The following is a 14,959-nucleotide window of genomic DNA, read 5'->3' as shown; positions in this document are numbered from 1 at the left end:
GCTGTACTTATAGGATGGGGATATCCAGAGAGCTACATGATTTACCTTTTATGGCACACCTGTTCCGACTAAGTTGTTGGTTTTATTTCTGTAGTAATGGTACTACCTGAAAAAATTTCTGGGAGAGGATCAGAAGAGAATTTTTGAAGATTGTCAAATTATTATTAGTTTGTTCTGAACTTTGTACACAACAGGATTGTCTCATCAAAAAAAATCTTCCTCAGTTAGAAAAGTGTCTTGCCATGCTATGTTTGCATCACTTCCTAAGATGACCTGGAGTTCAGGTTTTTTTCATTAGCTATACAGATGAATTGGAAAGCCTTTATGTGATTTTTTTTTTTTTCTTTTTTTTTCCACTTACATGGTTTCTTGTTTATTTCCATAGGATGAAGGGTCTCATTTCTCAGTTGGCTCTAAGCTTCTTTCAGTTGTTTATAAAGGCATTGCACCTGGGGGTGAAAGGCTGTCTCTTCCATCATTAGACATCAGCAGTAAGCAGTTAGCTGATAGACTCCTGCAGCTAGCCTTTGCTATTGATGACCAGGTAAGATACAGTTCTCCAGTTTTAATACTCAGTCATCACTTCATACTCATCATCAGTAGTCTTCTACTCATATTTTGGGTAGAAGAGGCTAATTTATTATTCATACTCCTATAGAGGAGACGTAAGGATTTTCTGGCTTAATTGAGTGACAGTTCTAGATAACAGGTATTTCAGTTTTCTGTTTGTGCTTTATTTTTGTGCTTCTGGTAACATAAAACAGTTTGGGATAGGAGCTTTAAAAAAACCTTTATGCTTTTCTAAGAAATGAGTGAAATTTAATGTGCTTGAGAACTGTCTCTGTATCTTAATTTTCGCAGTGTGAGGAGCTAGTGAGTCTGCTGTTGAACACATTAGTGTTATCTGTGCCACTGTCGGGAGCATCCCAGAAGAACCTGATCAATTTCTCTCATGGACAGTATTTCTACAGCCTGTTTTCAGAAACCATCAATCAACAGCTGCTGAAAAACCTGGATGTGATCATAGTCCATCTTATGAAATCATCTGTCAGCAATCCCCAAATGGTATGGGACTTCTTTAAAAGTTCAAAGTTAAATATGAACGTTAGAAGTAACACTTCTTCAGTTGTGGGTGGTGGATGTAACCAAGTGTGTAGTGGGGGAAAAAATCCTTTTGGTTGCACTTTGGACAACATTGATAAGGTTTTTTTATTTATTTAGTCATGGCCTAGTGGTGCTATCTTCATCATCTCTGGCAGCCGGATGTAACTTAGGCTGTCTGTCGTCTCATGTCAAACTGAGTGGAAAGTGCTAACCTACTACCTATCCTGAAATCTCTGAAATTCTGGATCTTTTGGAATAGTACTTCAAATCAAGAATACCCTTTCAAAGCAAGTCTGATTGTTCCCATTTACTGTGCTTTGATTTTCATTGCAGAGTGATCCTAGAGCATGTGGGCTGGAATTGTTTTGGATAAAACTAAACTGGAAAATTAACTCCAACCACTAATGGGCATTTAGTCCACAGGACTAGACTAGAGTGAGATCAAAGTATTAAATAGAGACACATACACATATGCAACCACCTGTGACCTGAAATAAATACAGGGTAGTTGTCATGTGTTCAGTCTCAGCACCACTTGTTTTGCTCAAGAGATTTAATTCCTGTTGGTCCACAATACTTACTAGTGTAGAGCTAACTTTCGGGTCCACAAAGGAAACATGTTATAATTGAGGAACCTTCTTTCAGTGTTTCTGACAGATAGAAGGGTCAAAAAGAAAGATTGAAAGTCCACTTTCCCTTTTGCTTACAAAGGTGCTCAGGAAAGTAGATTATCCTTTTAAAAATATTTGGATCTTTTCTTTAATCCAAGATGTTATGCTTAAAGGTGTTACTTCCAAGCAACATTTCAAAACACTGGGAGCATAATTTTCTGTAATTCCAGAAATAGTTTGATTGTAGAGAGATGTATATATTTTTTAAAAGGCTGGTTCTTGTGATGACTTTATAGTGTTTCCTGTGCAGAGCATGCCACAATAAATTTACTTTTAAAACTGTATCTGATAAAATGTAGACTACTGATTTACACTGGCTACATGTGGCAGTAGTGTTAAAAATCTTCTCTTCGTTAATTTAATTAAGGTAAATAGCCAAATTGGGTTGGTCAAACACTTTTCAGTTGTCTGCTCCTCTTCTTTGCCTGACTATTTAAAAAAAATATTATGGATTAACATTTGATAAGAGATCTCTTCTTTAGTTTTTGTGACATATGGGAAGAAAAAATAGGTTTATTTCACTGTACTCATCCAAACCTGGTGAAATCACAAGGTTGATAACATTAATCCAGTTTATTAGGTGTTGCTGACTGTTCAAGAGGAGAATGCAGAATTCAGGTTTAGAACTCAGTGACCAAAAGTTTTTAAAGAAAAAAGATTGAGGCATGCTTAGTTCATATCTGGTATGCCATGGTTTATTTTTCTTTTCAAAATGTATGCTAGTAAGTTAGCATATGTGCTATTTTTCCTGTTTCTCAGCTTCACACTAACTAAAATTTTCAAGTATTGAGTTATTTAAAGTTATTCTGGATTATCATTTATTTCTCCTTTTTCACACAAAAGGTACGTGAAGGAATTGCTGCGTTGTACTCTGTGTGGAACAGGAGTAAATTGGGTCTAAGTCTCTTTTGAAAAAAATGTGTGTGCTTTTAATATCCTCAGAGACTTCTGTATCTTTTTGAGATATAAATTTAGCATTGTTATGTGATGCCTTTTTTTTGTGATTGCCCATACCAGTGAAGAGATCCTGTCATCCTTTCATTTGGGATACAAGAATCTACCTGTCACTTTTCCTTCCAGGTTGGTAGCATTTTGAACGGCATGTTGGATCTGAGTTTTAGGGAGCGTAGTGTACGCAAGCAGCAAGGAGTGAAACTTGTCACAGCTGTTCTAAGAAACTGGGAGAGACTTGATAGCTGGTGGGCCAAAGGTTCCACTCCTGAGAGCAAAATGGCAGTCTTGACCCTGCTGGCAAAAGTTCTGCAGGTATGCATTGTCTTATAAAACCCAGGTAACTCTTCTAATTCTGTAGGAATTATATCTTGTTTTAAAGAAATGCTATTTTATTCTGATGGTTTATGTTTGGAAAAAAAAAATGAAAAAAGTTGAAAAATATCAATCTGGGGTTTTTTTATTTATTTGCAAAGCACAAAAAATATTTGGACAGGCAGAAATTACTAGATTTTGCTCTTCTGCCCACACCCCTCCCCCTTTTAAACTGCTTTCATGTTTTATCTGCCTCTTTTCCTTCTGGAGAATTGGTACAAGTTTAGAGAGTAAACTTTGAAACTGAGCAGCCTCTGATAACATTCTTTGTCATGTTGGCATCCAGAAAGTCACAATGGAGGACTTCTACCCCTATCAATGGACTGCAGAGAGATTTTTATTTCAAAGACCTTTAATTTCTGTTACATTGGGGGTTTGGTCTTTTTTATTTCTCTGTTTTGAAAACATAATGTATCTCCTTACCCTATTGGGGATTTTTAGGAACTTGTAGCTGTACACCCATACACACACAAAGATCACTTACTGAGATTTTTTTTTCCTTTTTTTAAAATTAGTTAATTTAAACTTGAATCATTTTAAAGGTATGTGTTAGGACACAGAATGTGAGCTGTATTGCTGTATTAGCTGGCAGTGAAGTGGCCAGGAGGAAGTCAGGCTTTGAGAGGGAGCTTAATATTTTTTTGAACCGGAAAATATCCAACACTATGATTTTGTTTGTACTGTGTAGGAGCTTTTAGGATTCTTTTTGATAGTCCTTTTATAACCAAAATCACTCTGTATGTGCTTTCTTTTAATTCAGTGTATTTTTGGAAATAAACTCTTGCATAGGTAATGGTTTTTTATTGTTCATTGACTACTTTTAAAAACAAAATTTCTAATGTTTTTATTTCCTCTGTCATTCCAGATAGACTCTTCAGTTTCTTTCAATACCAATCATGAGGCATTTACAGCTGTGTTTGATACTTATACCAGTCTACTTACTGATCAGAGTTTAGGCTTAAATCTTAAGGTAAATTGCTCACTTCAGTGGCTTCCCTGCCCTCCCTAGCTTAGAACGTTAGTCGTTCATTAAATTCCCTGTTATTTGGCTTAAATTTTACTTTAGTTTGCACAGTAATAGGAACACCACTTCTGCTTTTTATTCTCCTGTTTAACATCCTAAAAATTTTAAATCGTCCTTCTTGTTCTTCAGACAGATGACAGTATCACAGATGTCATGTTTTGGGTTTTAGGTATTCTTTTTTTTTTCTCTTGTCCAGATGAAAGACATGTAATTTTTAGGGAGGGGGGGAAAAAAATCTCCATTGCAAATTGTTTAGAACTCTAAAGTGTTCATTTGAGAAATGACAAGTAATCAGGCTTTTAGCAAGGAGTGATATTTCCTACAGCTCAGATTATTAACATCTGCTATGAGTTTAATATCCATGTCTTCAAGTATGAGATCAGTACTAATGGATTAACTGCTATATATATATATGGCTTGGTCAGGAGAGGGAGATAAAGTACTGCATACTGAAAGTGAAAGTTACAAAAGATGCTGCAGTATAAGCTTTCAACTAGAAGATTAAAAATGTTGTACTTGTGGAACAGCTTTGCATAGTTGCTGCTCTGCCAGCCTGCCTTTAGCTAGACAGAGTTTTGTACTTTCCTGTGCATTCAAAATAAAGCAAGCTTGGGATCTTGCTTTGACTGCCAGGTGGTCATTAAATCAGTGACTTGTGTGTGAATTGATGCTTGCTTGTAAGAAGGATGAGGTCTTATTCATAGCCATGTTGTCCATGAGGTATTAATTAACTTTTACTTAGCAGTGACCAAAGCTGTTTTCTGAAGTAGCACCTGAGAGATGAGCAGCTCCGTAATGTGTCTCTATGAGTACACTGAGCCATTAAGTCAGTAAGCACAGCCACTGCTGCTATTTGGTGGTCCTATTCAGCTTGCTTCAGTTAGAGAATCTTTTTTTTTAGTGTGAAACTGCATTTTTATTTTTTTTTTTCCTTCAGGGTCAAGCAGTGATAATTCTCCCATTCTTCACTAATTTGACTGGAGAAAAACTTGATGACCTTAAGAATGCTCTTGATCAACTTGTAGCTTTCAATTTTCCCATGAGGTCTGATGAATTTCCCAAAGGAACCTTGAAGCACAATAACTATGTAGACTGCACTAAGAAGGTCAGTATTTTTAACAAATAGGTAATTAGAAGCCTCAGTGAGGTATGTCTAGAAACAATGTTTCAGAGGATCTGTAATTAGAGAGAGACTCGGTTTAAGGAAATCAGCTTTTCTGTTATGTGTTTATCTAGAAGTTTAATGTACAGATACACATTAAATAAACATACCCTTCTGTGCATCTGCTTCTGATAAGTATTGAAAAATAATTACATAATTAAATTGAATTGATTTGATCCAGTGTGGCTCCTTATGTTATGTATGACTTCTTGTCCAGTTTTTAGATGCATTAGAATTGTCTCAGAGTCCGATATTGTTGAAGTTGATGACAGAAGTCCTTTGTAGGGACCACAGACATATCATGGAGGACTTATTTCAAGCCAGCTTCAAAAGAATTTCCAGAAGGTGAGTTTAGTCTATTGGATTTTTGCTCTTGTTCTCCTTGAATTTTTGATGAAGCAAATGTGCTTCCTCTATTATGTTGTCTTTGTAATAGTGATGATTTACACCATTGTCATGGTTTAAGTCCAGAGGGCAACTGAGCACCATGCAGCCACTCACCTCACTCCTTCTCCCTCAGGAATGGGAAGGAGAAAATAAAAAGATCAGGAATCAAGGTAAGGGTAGGGAGGAACACCTCACCCATTATGGTCACAGACAAAAAGACTCATTAGGGGAAGAAAAAGGACATCAATTTAATGCAAACGCTACCACCACTTAATAGAGTAGCATAGTGAGAAATACAACCATATCTAAAAGCACCTTCTACTCACCCCTTCCTTCTTCCCAGGTTCAGCTCTGCTCCCAATTTCTCTCCCTCCTCTCCCGTAGCTGTGCAGAGGGGCAGGGGATGGGGGGGGTGCGATCAGTTCCATTACTTCCTCCTCTTTAGGAGGACTCCTCGAATTCCTCCCCTGCTCCAGAGTGGTGTTCCTCTCTTGGGAGACAGTCCTCTGTGAATTTTGACTTGAGTCCTTCCCACAGGCTGCAGCTCTTCCCAGACTGCTCTGGCTCTGGCATGGGTCCCTCCTGCCTGTTTCAGTCCTCCCAGTGCCAAAATACAATGGGGAATTCCCACAGAGTCCCAGCCTTCTTCAGGCACAGTCACGTGCTCCAGCGTGAGGTCCTCCATGGGATGCAGGTGGGCATCTGCTCCACCATGGATCTCCATGGGCTGCAGGGGGATGGCCCGTCCTTCTCGCCACAGGATACAAGGGAGTGTCTGATCCAGTGCACTTCACATCCTCCTCCTCCTTCTTTCTTCCACTGACCTCAGTGTTCACATAAGTATTTCCCTCACAGCTCCTCCTCACAACTCCCATTCCTCTGCCCAGGTTCCCCTTCTTTAAATATGTTGTCACAGAGGTGCAGCCACCATCCCTAGTTGGCTCAGCCTTGGCCAAAGATGGGTCTGGCTTGGAGCCAGGAGATCTTCAAGAAGCTTCTCACGGGGTCCACTGCTGTAGCCCCCACCCCCACTACCAAAAAAACCCCACCACACACAAACCTAACACAGCCATAAAGTTTTACATAATAGTTCAGATTTTGCTTTTGTCTTCACATTTCCAAAATATTTCTGAAGTGTGAACAAGCAGCATCAACTTCCAGATGACACTTTCAGTGCCTGGGAAGATTTTGTAAAACCTGTAAATGAGCTTGTTCTAACAGAATTCAGTTGAAGATAGTAATTGTTTGTGATACCTATATTTGCTATCTCTGTATAACCACATGATCACTTAAGTTGATAGCACTTGAACTGAGAGTGAATTGCTTTGTTCAACCCCTTTGAAAATAAAATAGCACATTTTTTTAATTGAATGCTTCCAGTGTGGTATATTGTAGACACAAACATTCTCTGTCCACAGAAGAGGTCTTCAGACACTTCCAAACCAAATATTCCAATTTATGATGGGCTGTTAAATGGAGTTTGGTAAAAGTTTTCATCTTGAGTTTTCCATATTGATTAGGAGCACCACTGACAAACAAGTGATACTGTTGGACACTGTTCACAAAATGTTCCAGAGTGAAGAACTTCTTTCAAATACTACTCGTCAAGCATTTGTGGATCGCTCTCTACTCACTCTCTTGTGGCACTGCAGCTTGGATGCACTGAGAGGATTCTTTGGCAAGATTATAGTACAGGCTATGGATACTCTTAATTCCAGGTTTACAAAGGTATGAATTTTTTTTTTAGAATTGGGGAAAGTCTAATAAAATGTTGGTGTTGGTATGTACATCTTAACTTTGAGTGAAACACTAATTGAAACCATTTCCTTCCCAGTTTTCTCTATCTTGGAGCTGAAGTTTATGCCAATTACATAGTTCAGTTATTACTGAGAAGATTTTTCTTTATTCCCCAACACGCTTGTTCCTTTGAAGTTAATGTATGTTTGCATATCTACTGTGTACAAAAACTGAAGTTGGAATGTTATCTATATATATCTAAAGGGGTCTGAAGATCTGTCAAAAGCAAAAAACCATTCTAACTTTGAAATATAAAAGCTGTATAAAATTGTAACCTGTTACTACACTTTAGGAGAGAGATACTCAGCCTCTGTAATGAAAGCTTTTAAATTAGGTGACATACTTGTAGAGAATGAAGTACATCTAATCATTGCAAAGATCCTTCAGCAAGGGATTAGGAGCACAAGTCTTCCTTGCTCTATTTATAGCCTGTCCTCCAGTTTATAGTTACATGCAATGATTTGTTGTCAGTGGAGATCTCTGCTCTTGCTGTAGTCCTTCACTCCCATGGTTTGCTGATGCAGCTGTGTAAAGGCAGCAGGACAAACAAGATGCTGAAATGATCCAAATTTAATAACAGTTACTAAAAACAAAATGCTGAAACTAAGACTTCTGTAGAGTCACCCCTGCCATGTTTCTGTTGCTGTAAATGTTGGCACCAAAGTGAGATGCATAGAGAAACTCATAAACAATACTCAGTATGGTGACAGGTATGTATGTTTTGCTTACAGTTGTCATGAGTCTCAGCCATTATTTGGTGTTCTGCGTATTTTACTTCAACATCACTATAATGATTTAAGCCAACTTTAGTTGTGACAGCTCACCTGATAAAGAGCAGGTCAATGTAGTTTTGATAACTGTATTACCCAAGAACTCAGAATCTTTCAGTTCTATTATCATCAGCTCTTCTCTCTGTTTTAGAAGATAGAAGTAAGCCTGAAGGCTGTTTGGTAGAAACTAAAGTAACTGTAGAGCTATATAGGAAGGGCAGGAACCAGGAAATCTCTTTCTGAGGTTTTGCTTATTTGTTTCCAGTCCAATGAATATGCTTTTGATACACAAGTCACCAAGAAAATGGGGTATTACAAGTTGCTAGAAGTGATGTATGTGCGTCTTTCAAAAGAAGATGTTTACTCCAAGGACTCTAAAATTAACCAAGCTTACCGTGGCTCTGTGAGCGTAGAAGGAAATGAACTTACCAAGACACTAATAAAGTAAGAATATTTCTTTTATTTCCTTTTAATTTCTAATTAGGTTTTGGGCAGATACACTTTTTAAGTATGCCTTATAAATCAGGAGATTACATTTATCCTCGAACAAATGAATCTGTGATGTAGCTTTTGATTTCAAATGGAATACACTATATTGAATCTGCATTGATAGAACGATTTCTAGTGTAGACTGCAGCCCTATGTCAGGATAGGATTTTGCCTCCTGGTTTTGCCTTTTTTTTTTTTCTGTTTGTTAAGCTTGTGGTTTTATTTTTGCTTTTCGGTATGATTCTTGACCTTTAATTTGTGTTTTTACAATTTCAGTTTCAGTATACTTACACTTTTATGTGGAATATGGTTGTCGTATTGTAGGATAAGTATCTGTATGATTGATGAGAAAATGGGATGGAATTTTGTTTATGTTTCATAATGCAGCAGCACACCCTGTAGGTGTAGTTTGGTTTAATCACCATTGCAGAGGGGGACGAAAGATACTGAAAATACATATATACACACACACACACATATATACATATATATATATATATACTAATTAATATTATTTTATTTGTTTAATATTCTGAAAAAATATTAGATGCCTGAATTACTCTTAATTTGTTTTGTTTTATTTTACAATATTGTGTCCTTTGAGGACTTTTAAAGAATTTCTTGGCTGTGATTTGCAGAAGATCTCTAAATGGCTATGGGCAAAAGACCTGTAAAAATTGCATTCTAAACTGGTTTTCTCTGGCTTATCTATAGTTTAACATGCCTGTCCATTTATTATTTCTTGGGAAAGCACTGTGAGAGACACTTATGCATGCTTTGAAACATATCTCCATCGTATTTGAAAATGGCCCATCATTGTATTCCTGATGTTAAGGACTGCTGTGTAAATACTTGGGGAAGTTGTCTTTGTCATTGCTGAATGGTTCCATTTTAGTGCAGTGTACCTGCAGAGAACTTGAACAAGTCTGAGGTGGTTTAATCTGACACTGCTATAATAATAGATGTATCTTGAAATGTGTTGATTCACTGGTCTCTGATTGGGGCCTTTCCCGTTCTTCTTAAAAAAAAAGACTTCTTGCCTGTTTGTATTTTAAGGTCATGCTATGATGCATTTACGGAAAACATGGCAGGAGAGACTCAGCTCTTGGAGAAGAGGAGACAGTACCACTGTGCAGCATATAATTGTGCTATTGCTGTTATCAGTTGTGTCTTCACTGAAAGTAAATTTTATCAAGGCTTTCTTTTTACAGAAAAAAAAGAAAAGGTGAGAAGCTGCTGTTGTTGTTAGAAGGCTTCCAAAGAGCATGAGACACAAAGTGATTTTACCTGATTACAATAAATCAAAGAATCAAACCTGGATGACATGCAATTGCATTAACAAAGTACCTAGTGAGAAAGAAGGAGTCATAGCTGACTTCCTTGCACCGTTCATGCAATTTGAATCGCTGATGAAGGTTTTACCATCTGTTTGGAAATGGGTGAGGTAGTGATAGATTTACCCTGTTTTCCCTCTACTCTCAATCAGTTTTCTGAAACATGAGGGAAAAACCCTGTTGTTTAAATTCTCCAGTGCTTGTAATATAACAGAATAAGACATGCCCTCTTTATAGAGCACACTGTCTGTGCTATGAATTCTTGAGTAGTTGAATATCAAAATTTTCTTGAAAGTGCTGATCTGTAAGAGAAAACCTGCTGTATTTTCTAGACTATATGTTGATCTGTTGTTTTTTAAGAAAAAATAAAATGTGTTCAGAGCAATTGTTATTTTGTGTAGCATTATAATTTTGGTATTTCCAATCATTCTTGGGTTTGCAGAACTTGCTGATTTTTGAAAATTTGATAGACCTGAATCGTCAGTATACATTTCCTGTAGAAATTGAGGTGAGTGGGTGAGTGGAATTTCTGGGCTTTAATGTTCCTAAGTAAAAAAATGAATATGGCTTTAACAGTGTAGTCACTGTAGACCAGGTTAGTTCTCAGATAGAGAAAGAGGATTCTGTAGTGAATAAAAAATGGAGTTCACCTCTAATATTTTAAAATATATTTTTCTGAGAGAAATCCAGACTTGAAATTTAGAACACACCTGCAGTGTTTGTAAATACAATTTTTAGCACACTTAATCTGTTAAAGAATGCTTGTAGGAATAAGTAATTTAGCTGTTGTTCTGTAACATTAATTATAAACACTTACAATGTGGGATTTCTGTTCATGTTAAATGATTTTGATAATTTTTTCTGTAAATAAATAATTATAAATAAACCATACATTTAAAAAACCCCCTAATTTTCAAACTTTATTGCTTATTCTGTAGGTGCCTCTGGAAAGGAAGAAGCGGTACATTGCTATTAGACAAGTGGCCAGGGATGCAGGGAATAGTGGTCCAGGTACGAAAGTTATTTACAACTATGAAAAAAAAGCCTTCTTACCTTTCATACAGTGTTCGTTGATGTGTTGCTAATTGGCTTCTACAGTAGCAGGAACAAATAAAATCATTCAGTGTACTTCATCTAACAACTAATTCCCACCCACCCTCAAGTTTTAGTGGCCAATAAAGGCTTGCTTCTTGTAATTACTTTGACTAATGGTCTATTCTTTTTCCTATTTAGATGAACCCAAGTATTTAGCTTCTGCATCATACATGATGGATAGCAGTTTGAGTGAGGAAATGAGTCAGTTTGATTTTTCTACTGGAGTCCAAGGTTTTTCTTATAGCTCCCAAGATGTTACAGCTAGCAATGCTCGTTTCAGGAGAAAGGTAATATAGTGACTTACATGCTATGAGGAAAAAACGCTTTATGCTTTCTAGAAATTGCTTACGTTTATTGGGGTTGAGAAGGAGAAATTTCTAGTCTATATTTGTTCTACCTGACTGAGAATGGGTTACTCCAGAAGATGAGGGAGGGGACTTGAGCTGTGTTGTGTTGGTCATTCTTCCCTCTCTCCACTCTCTACAGCTGAAGAAAAGCAATGCCCTACTTGGGTTTCTAAAGTTGAGTAACATGAGTGAAGTCCAACCCAAGTTGTAATAAGGTGTCCTGTGACTTTGTGTGCCCTTAAGAGTATCCTGTGATGGTTGTGTTTTGCTGTTAGGCACCTGGTTTCCTCATTTCCCTCTTGGTTTGGTCTTTGAAGGCACTTGACCAAGCTCTTTGTATCAAATGCATGGAATAAACAATCAAACACTTTTTTTTAAATCTCTGTTGTGGCACCTTGTATTTAACTGTTACTCTTGAAAGAACAGCATTTAATGTCTTCCAAAGCTTCTGCAATCAAGAGATGTCTTGTCAACAGTAATATTGATAAGATCGATATTTGCTATAAAACAGAAAGTAAAAGTATCATAGACACTGAAGATTAATAGTGTCAAAATAACAGTTAACATTGGTAATGATAAAATGTTTCCATGTTTTTGAGCAAGAAGGTGGTTTAGCTGCAGTGAAGTTAACCAGAAATGTACTTTCTATCTGCTTTGGATAGTAATATAATTTCTAACTATTTTCTTTCATAATTTATTCTGTGGAGCAGAAGAGAGAGCTGCTGTGCTTGCCAGTCAGTACGAAAAAACACATCCATAAAAACAGGGCTTTCCCCCTGTGGAAGACGTTAACACATTCTTTCACCGGTGAAATAATTTCTGTGAGGTTCAGCTAACTCTTCCTACTTCCAGCCGTTGCCACACCTATCCTGGCAGGTAGTAAAGTCAGAGTAGCATGAAGTTGACATCTATTGGCACAAAGTAAAAAATGTGCACAGATGGTATATCACTTTGGGAGGTGTCTGAACAACCCATTTGCTGTATTCTCTGTTGCACACCCTGAACATGTAGTCAACTTTGTAGTCACAGATAAGATCAGAATGACTCATGGCATTATTGTAACTAAAAAAAAATAGTGTTGTTATTAATTATAGTAACACTTTTTCCAGGAGCCCACAGAATACATGGTTTTAAATGATGAGATGGAATTAGAAATGGATGAACTTAACCAACATGAATGTATGGCTTCTATGACCACTCTCATTAAACACATGCAGAGGAACCAGATCACACCCAAGGTGGAGGAGGTCAGTATTAACCAAAAAGTTGGCATTTTTTACTAATTATACCAAGAAAAGGGAATCATGGTTGAATCTCTTCATTTATTAATTTTCTTGATTGTATTATTATGAGACCTGTGTGGCTAGAGCTGGGGGCTTTTGGCCTGGTAGCATGTTTGGTCCAAGAAGTGAGCTGATTCTTGCTCATGTCTTTTTAAATTTCAGGGGACACTTCCAGAAGATCTTCCTCTTTGGATGAAATTTCTGCATGGCAAATTAGGAAACCCATCAGTACCACTAAATATTCGCCTCTTCATAGCAAAACTTATTGTTAATACTGAGGATGTGAGTAATTTTCTGTCATATTTTTTCTGTTAACATGACCGGTCATATTATAATATCAACTGCGTAAGAACTCTTGTGGGGTAAAATACTTTACCCAGTTGAGACTTTTGGGGCATTCAAATTGAGTACTTCGCCATGATAAAAGGGAGCACATTCATAGCCCAAAATTCCAGATAGTGCCAGTAGTTTGAATGTAACAGAAACATTTTTTCTCGCAGACTCTACTTCTGTAAGTAGGTGTCCACAATATGTGTCTTCTGTAAACTATAAGTAATTGATTCATTGATACTGGGCAAGAGGTGTGGCTGATTGTTTGCCATCTTTGCAGAAGTAAATGTGATCATTTTTTAATGGTCACAGATGAGTCTTCTGGAAACCCTTCAAGCTAAATGATGCTCTTGTTGCAGAAAGAAACATAGATAGCATAATGTGTCTTTACCTGAGAAGAAAGGTTTTCTAACTCTCATTCTTGGGTAAAACATTCTCATCCTATTTCATACAGTGATTTCAAAGTATAATGTTTAAAGCGTTCTAAATCCAAACTACAAAAAGGTTCTATTCCAAAATTAATTCAAGAGACTTTTTACCCACTTAATGCTACTTTCTTAGTGAAGCTGACTGAAGTGGAAGGGTAGATGAAAGGCATACTCTTTCAAATCCCTTTAGGGACAGATTTTCTTTGTGAGAGCCATATTATGTGGGCCTTAGCGAAATAATTAACTTTATTTGAATACTTGGTTAAAGGTTTCTAAGCAGAAGTGAGGAATGAAGTTACTGATTCTTTAAAATAAAAAGTTATTTTAAGATTTTTGTGGTTGCTGCTTCAGAGGTTAAGTGCTGAGTTTGATTTAGCAGTCTTATCTGTAGTGATTATTGAAAAACAAGTTATTGAATAGTTGGATAATATGTACTTGATAACTGATTCTCCTGTTTTGTATAGGTTTTCCGACCTTATGCAAAGCAGTGGCTTGGTCCGTTGCTGCAGCTTGTTGTTTCTGGGAATAATGGAGGTGAAGGGATTCATTACATGGTAGTGGAAATAGTAGTTACTATCCTTTCCTGGACAAGTGTAACCACTCCCAAAGTAAGGAAATGTGATATTCTTTTTTATTATTGTGACTATTTGGTAAGGAATGAGTGAGTTTATTATGACCTTATAATAATTTTCTACATCGGTCTGCTGTTTATTTTAGATACTAACTTCAAAACCAGCTTATTTACTTGCTTTCATAAAACAGTATATGTCTTCATGTTGGAGTCACTATGTTTATTTTTGCTGCTATTCACTGCAGGGGAATATTAAGGATGAGATTTTAGCTAACAGATTGCTTGAATTCTTGATGAAGAATGCCTTTCATCAAAAAAGAGCTGTGTTCAGACACAACCTGGAAATCATAAAGACAGTTATAGAGTGTTGGAAGAACTGTCTCTCCATACCTTACAGGTAAGTATTTAGGCAGTTGCTTTCTTGTATCAATATTTCAAGAATGTAAGTGAACATTATCAAAGGAGATTAAAAGGTAAATTCATCTGCAGTAGTAAACTTTTTGTCCCTAGAGCAGAACTACATAACTGAACTCTCCAAAGGCTGTAACTTAATTTGCAAAATAACAAGGAGAGACGCAGGGAAAAAGTGGAGGATTACAACAGCAGCAAAAAAAGCAGGAGACTTACTGCAAAGACTTACGTTTTATTTGCAGTTTGGGATATTAGCCCTGAATATTGATGCACTCTTAGTAAGACTTCTGTGATCTGCTGAGCTCTTGAACTTGTAGAGAATTTGTGTGGGCTTACAGTGTCTTTCTAGTTTCTTTTTGTTTTGGTTGTTGTTCTTTTTTTTTTTTTTGCAAAGTCTTCATTTAAATTAAATACTACTTTCTGAATAACT

General features: G+C 36.8%; 1 protein-coding gene across 1 annotated transcript in view; it reads left to right on the top strand.

Annotated features, from left to right (window-relative positions):
- The window catches only part of PRKDC (protein kinase, DNA-activated, catalytic subunit), an 84,864-nt gene that overhangs the window by 28,924 nt on the left and 40,981 nt on the right, over positions 1-14,959 (top strand). Inside the window, exons 33-48 of the mRNA XM_026841457.1 lie at positions 386-544; positions 862-1,065; positions 2,856-3,041; positions 3,967-4,071; positions 5,063-5,230; positions 5,505-5,632; positions 7,195-7,402; positions 8,507-8,685; positions 9,787-9,955; positions 10,507-10,572; positions 11,003-11,075; positions 11,298-11,446; positions 12,616-12,753; positions 12,952-13,071; positions 14,012-14,155; positions 14,364-14,515. Of these exons, the coding sequence (XP_026697258.1) occupies positions 386-544; positions 862-1,065; positions 2,856-3,041; positions 3,967-4,071; positions 5,063-5,230; positions 5,505-5,632; positions 7,195-7,402; positions 8,507-8,685; positions 9,787-9,955; positions 10,507-10,572; positions 11,003-11,075; positions 11,298-11,446; positions 12,616-12,753; positions 12,952-13,071; positions 14,012-14,155; positions 14,364-14,515 (2,348 nt within the window). The remainder of the gene's footprint in view (positions 1-385; positions 545-861; positions 1,066-2,855; positions 3,042-3,966; positions 4,072-5,062; positions 5,231-5,504; positions 5,633-7,194; positions 7,403-8,506; positions 8,686-9,786; positions 9,956-10,506; positions 10,573-11,002; positions 11,076-11,297; positions 11,447-12,615; positions 12,754-12,951; positions 13,072-14,011; positions 14,156-14,363; positions 14,516-14,959) is intronic.

The sequence above is a fragment of the Athene cunicularia genome (assembly GCF_003259725.1).
Source record: "Athene cunicularia isolate RWA chromosome 2 unlocalized genomic scaffold, athCun1 chr2_part1, whole genome shotgun sequence".
In the NCBI taxonomy this organism is placed as follows: Eukaryota; Metazoa; Chordata; class Aves; order Strigiformes; family Strigidae; genus Athene; species Athene cunicularia.
The sequence above is the reverse complement of the archived record's forward strand: the minus strand, read 5'-3'. Positions and strand labels throughout refer to the sequence as shown.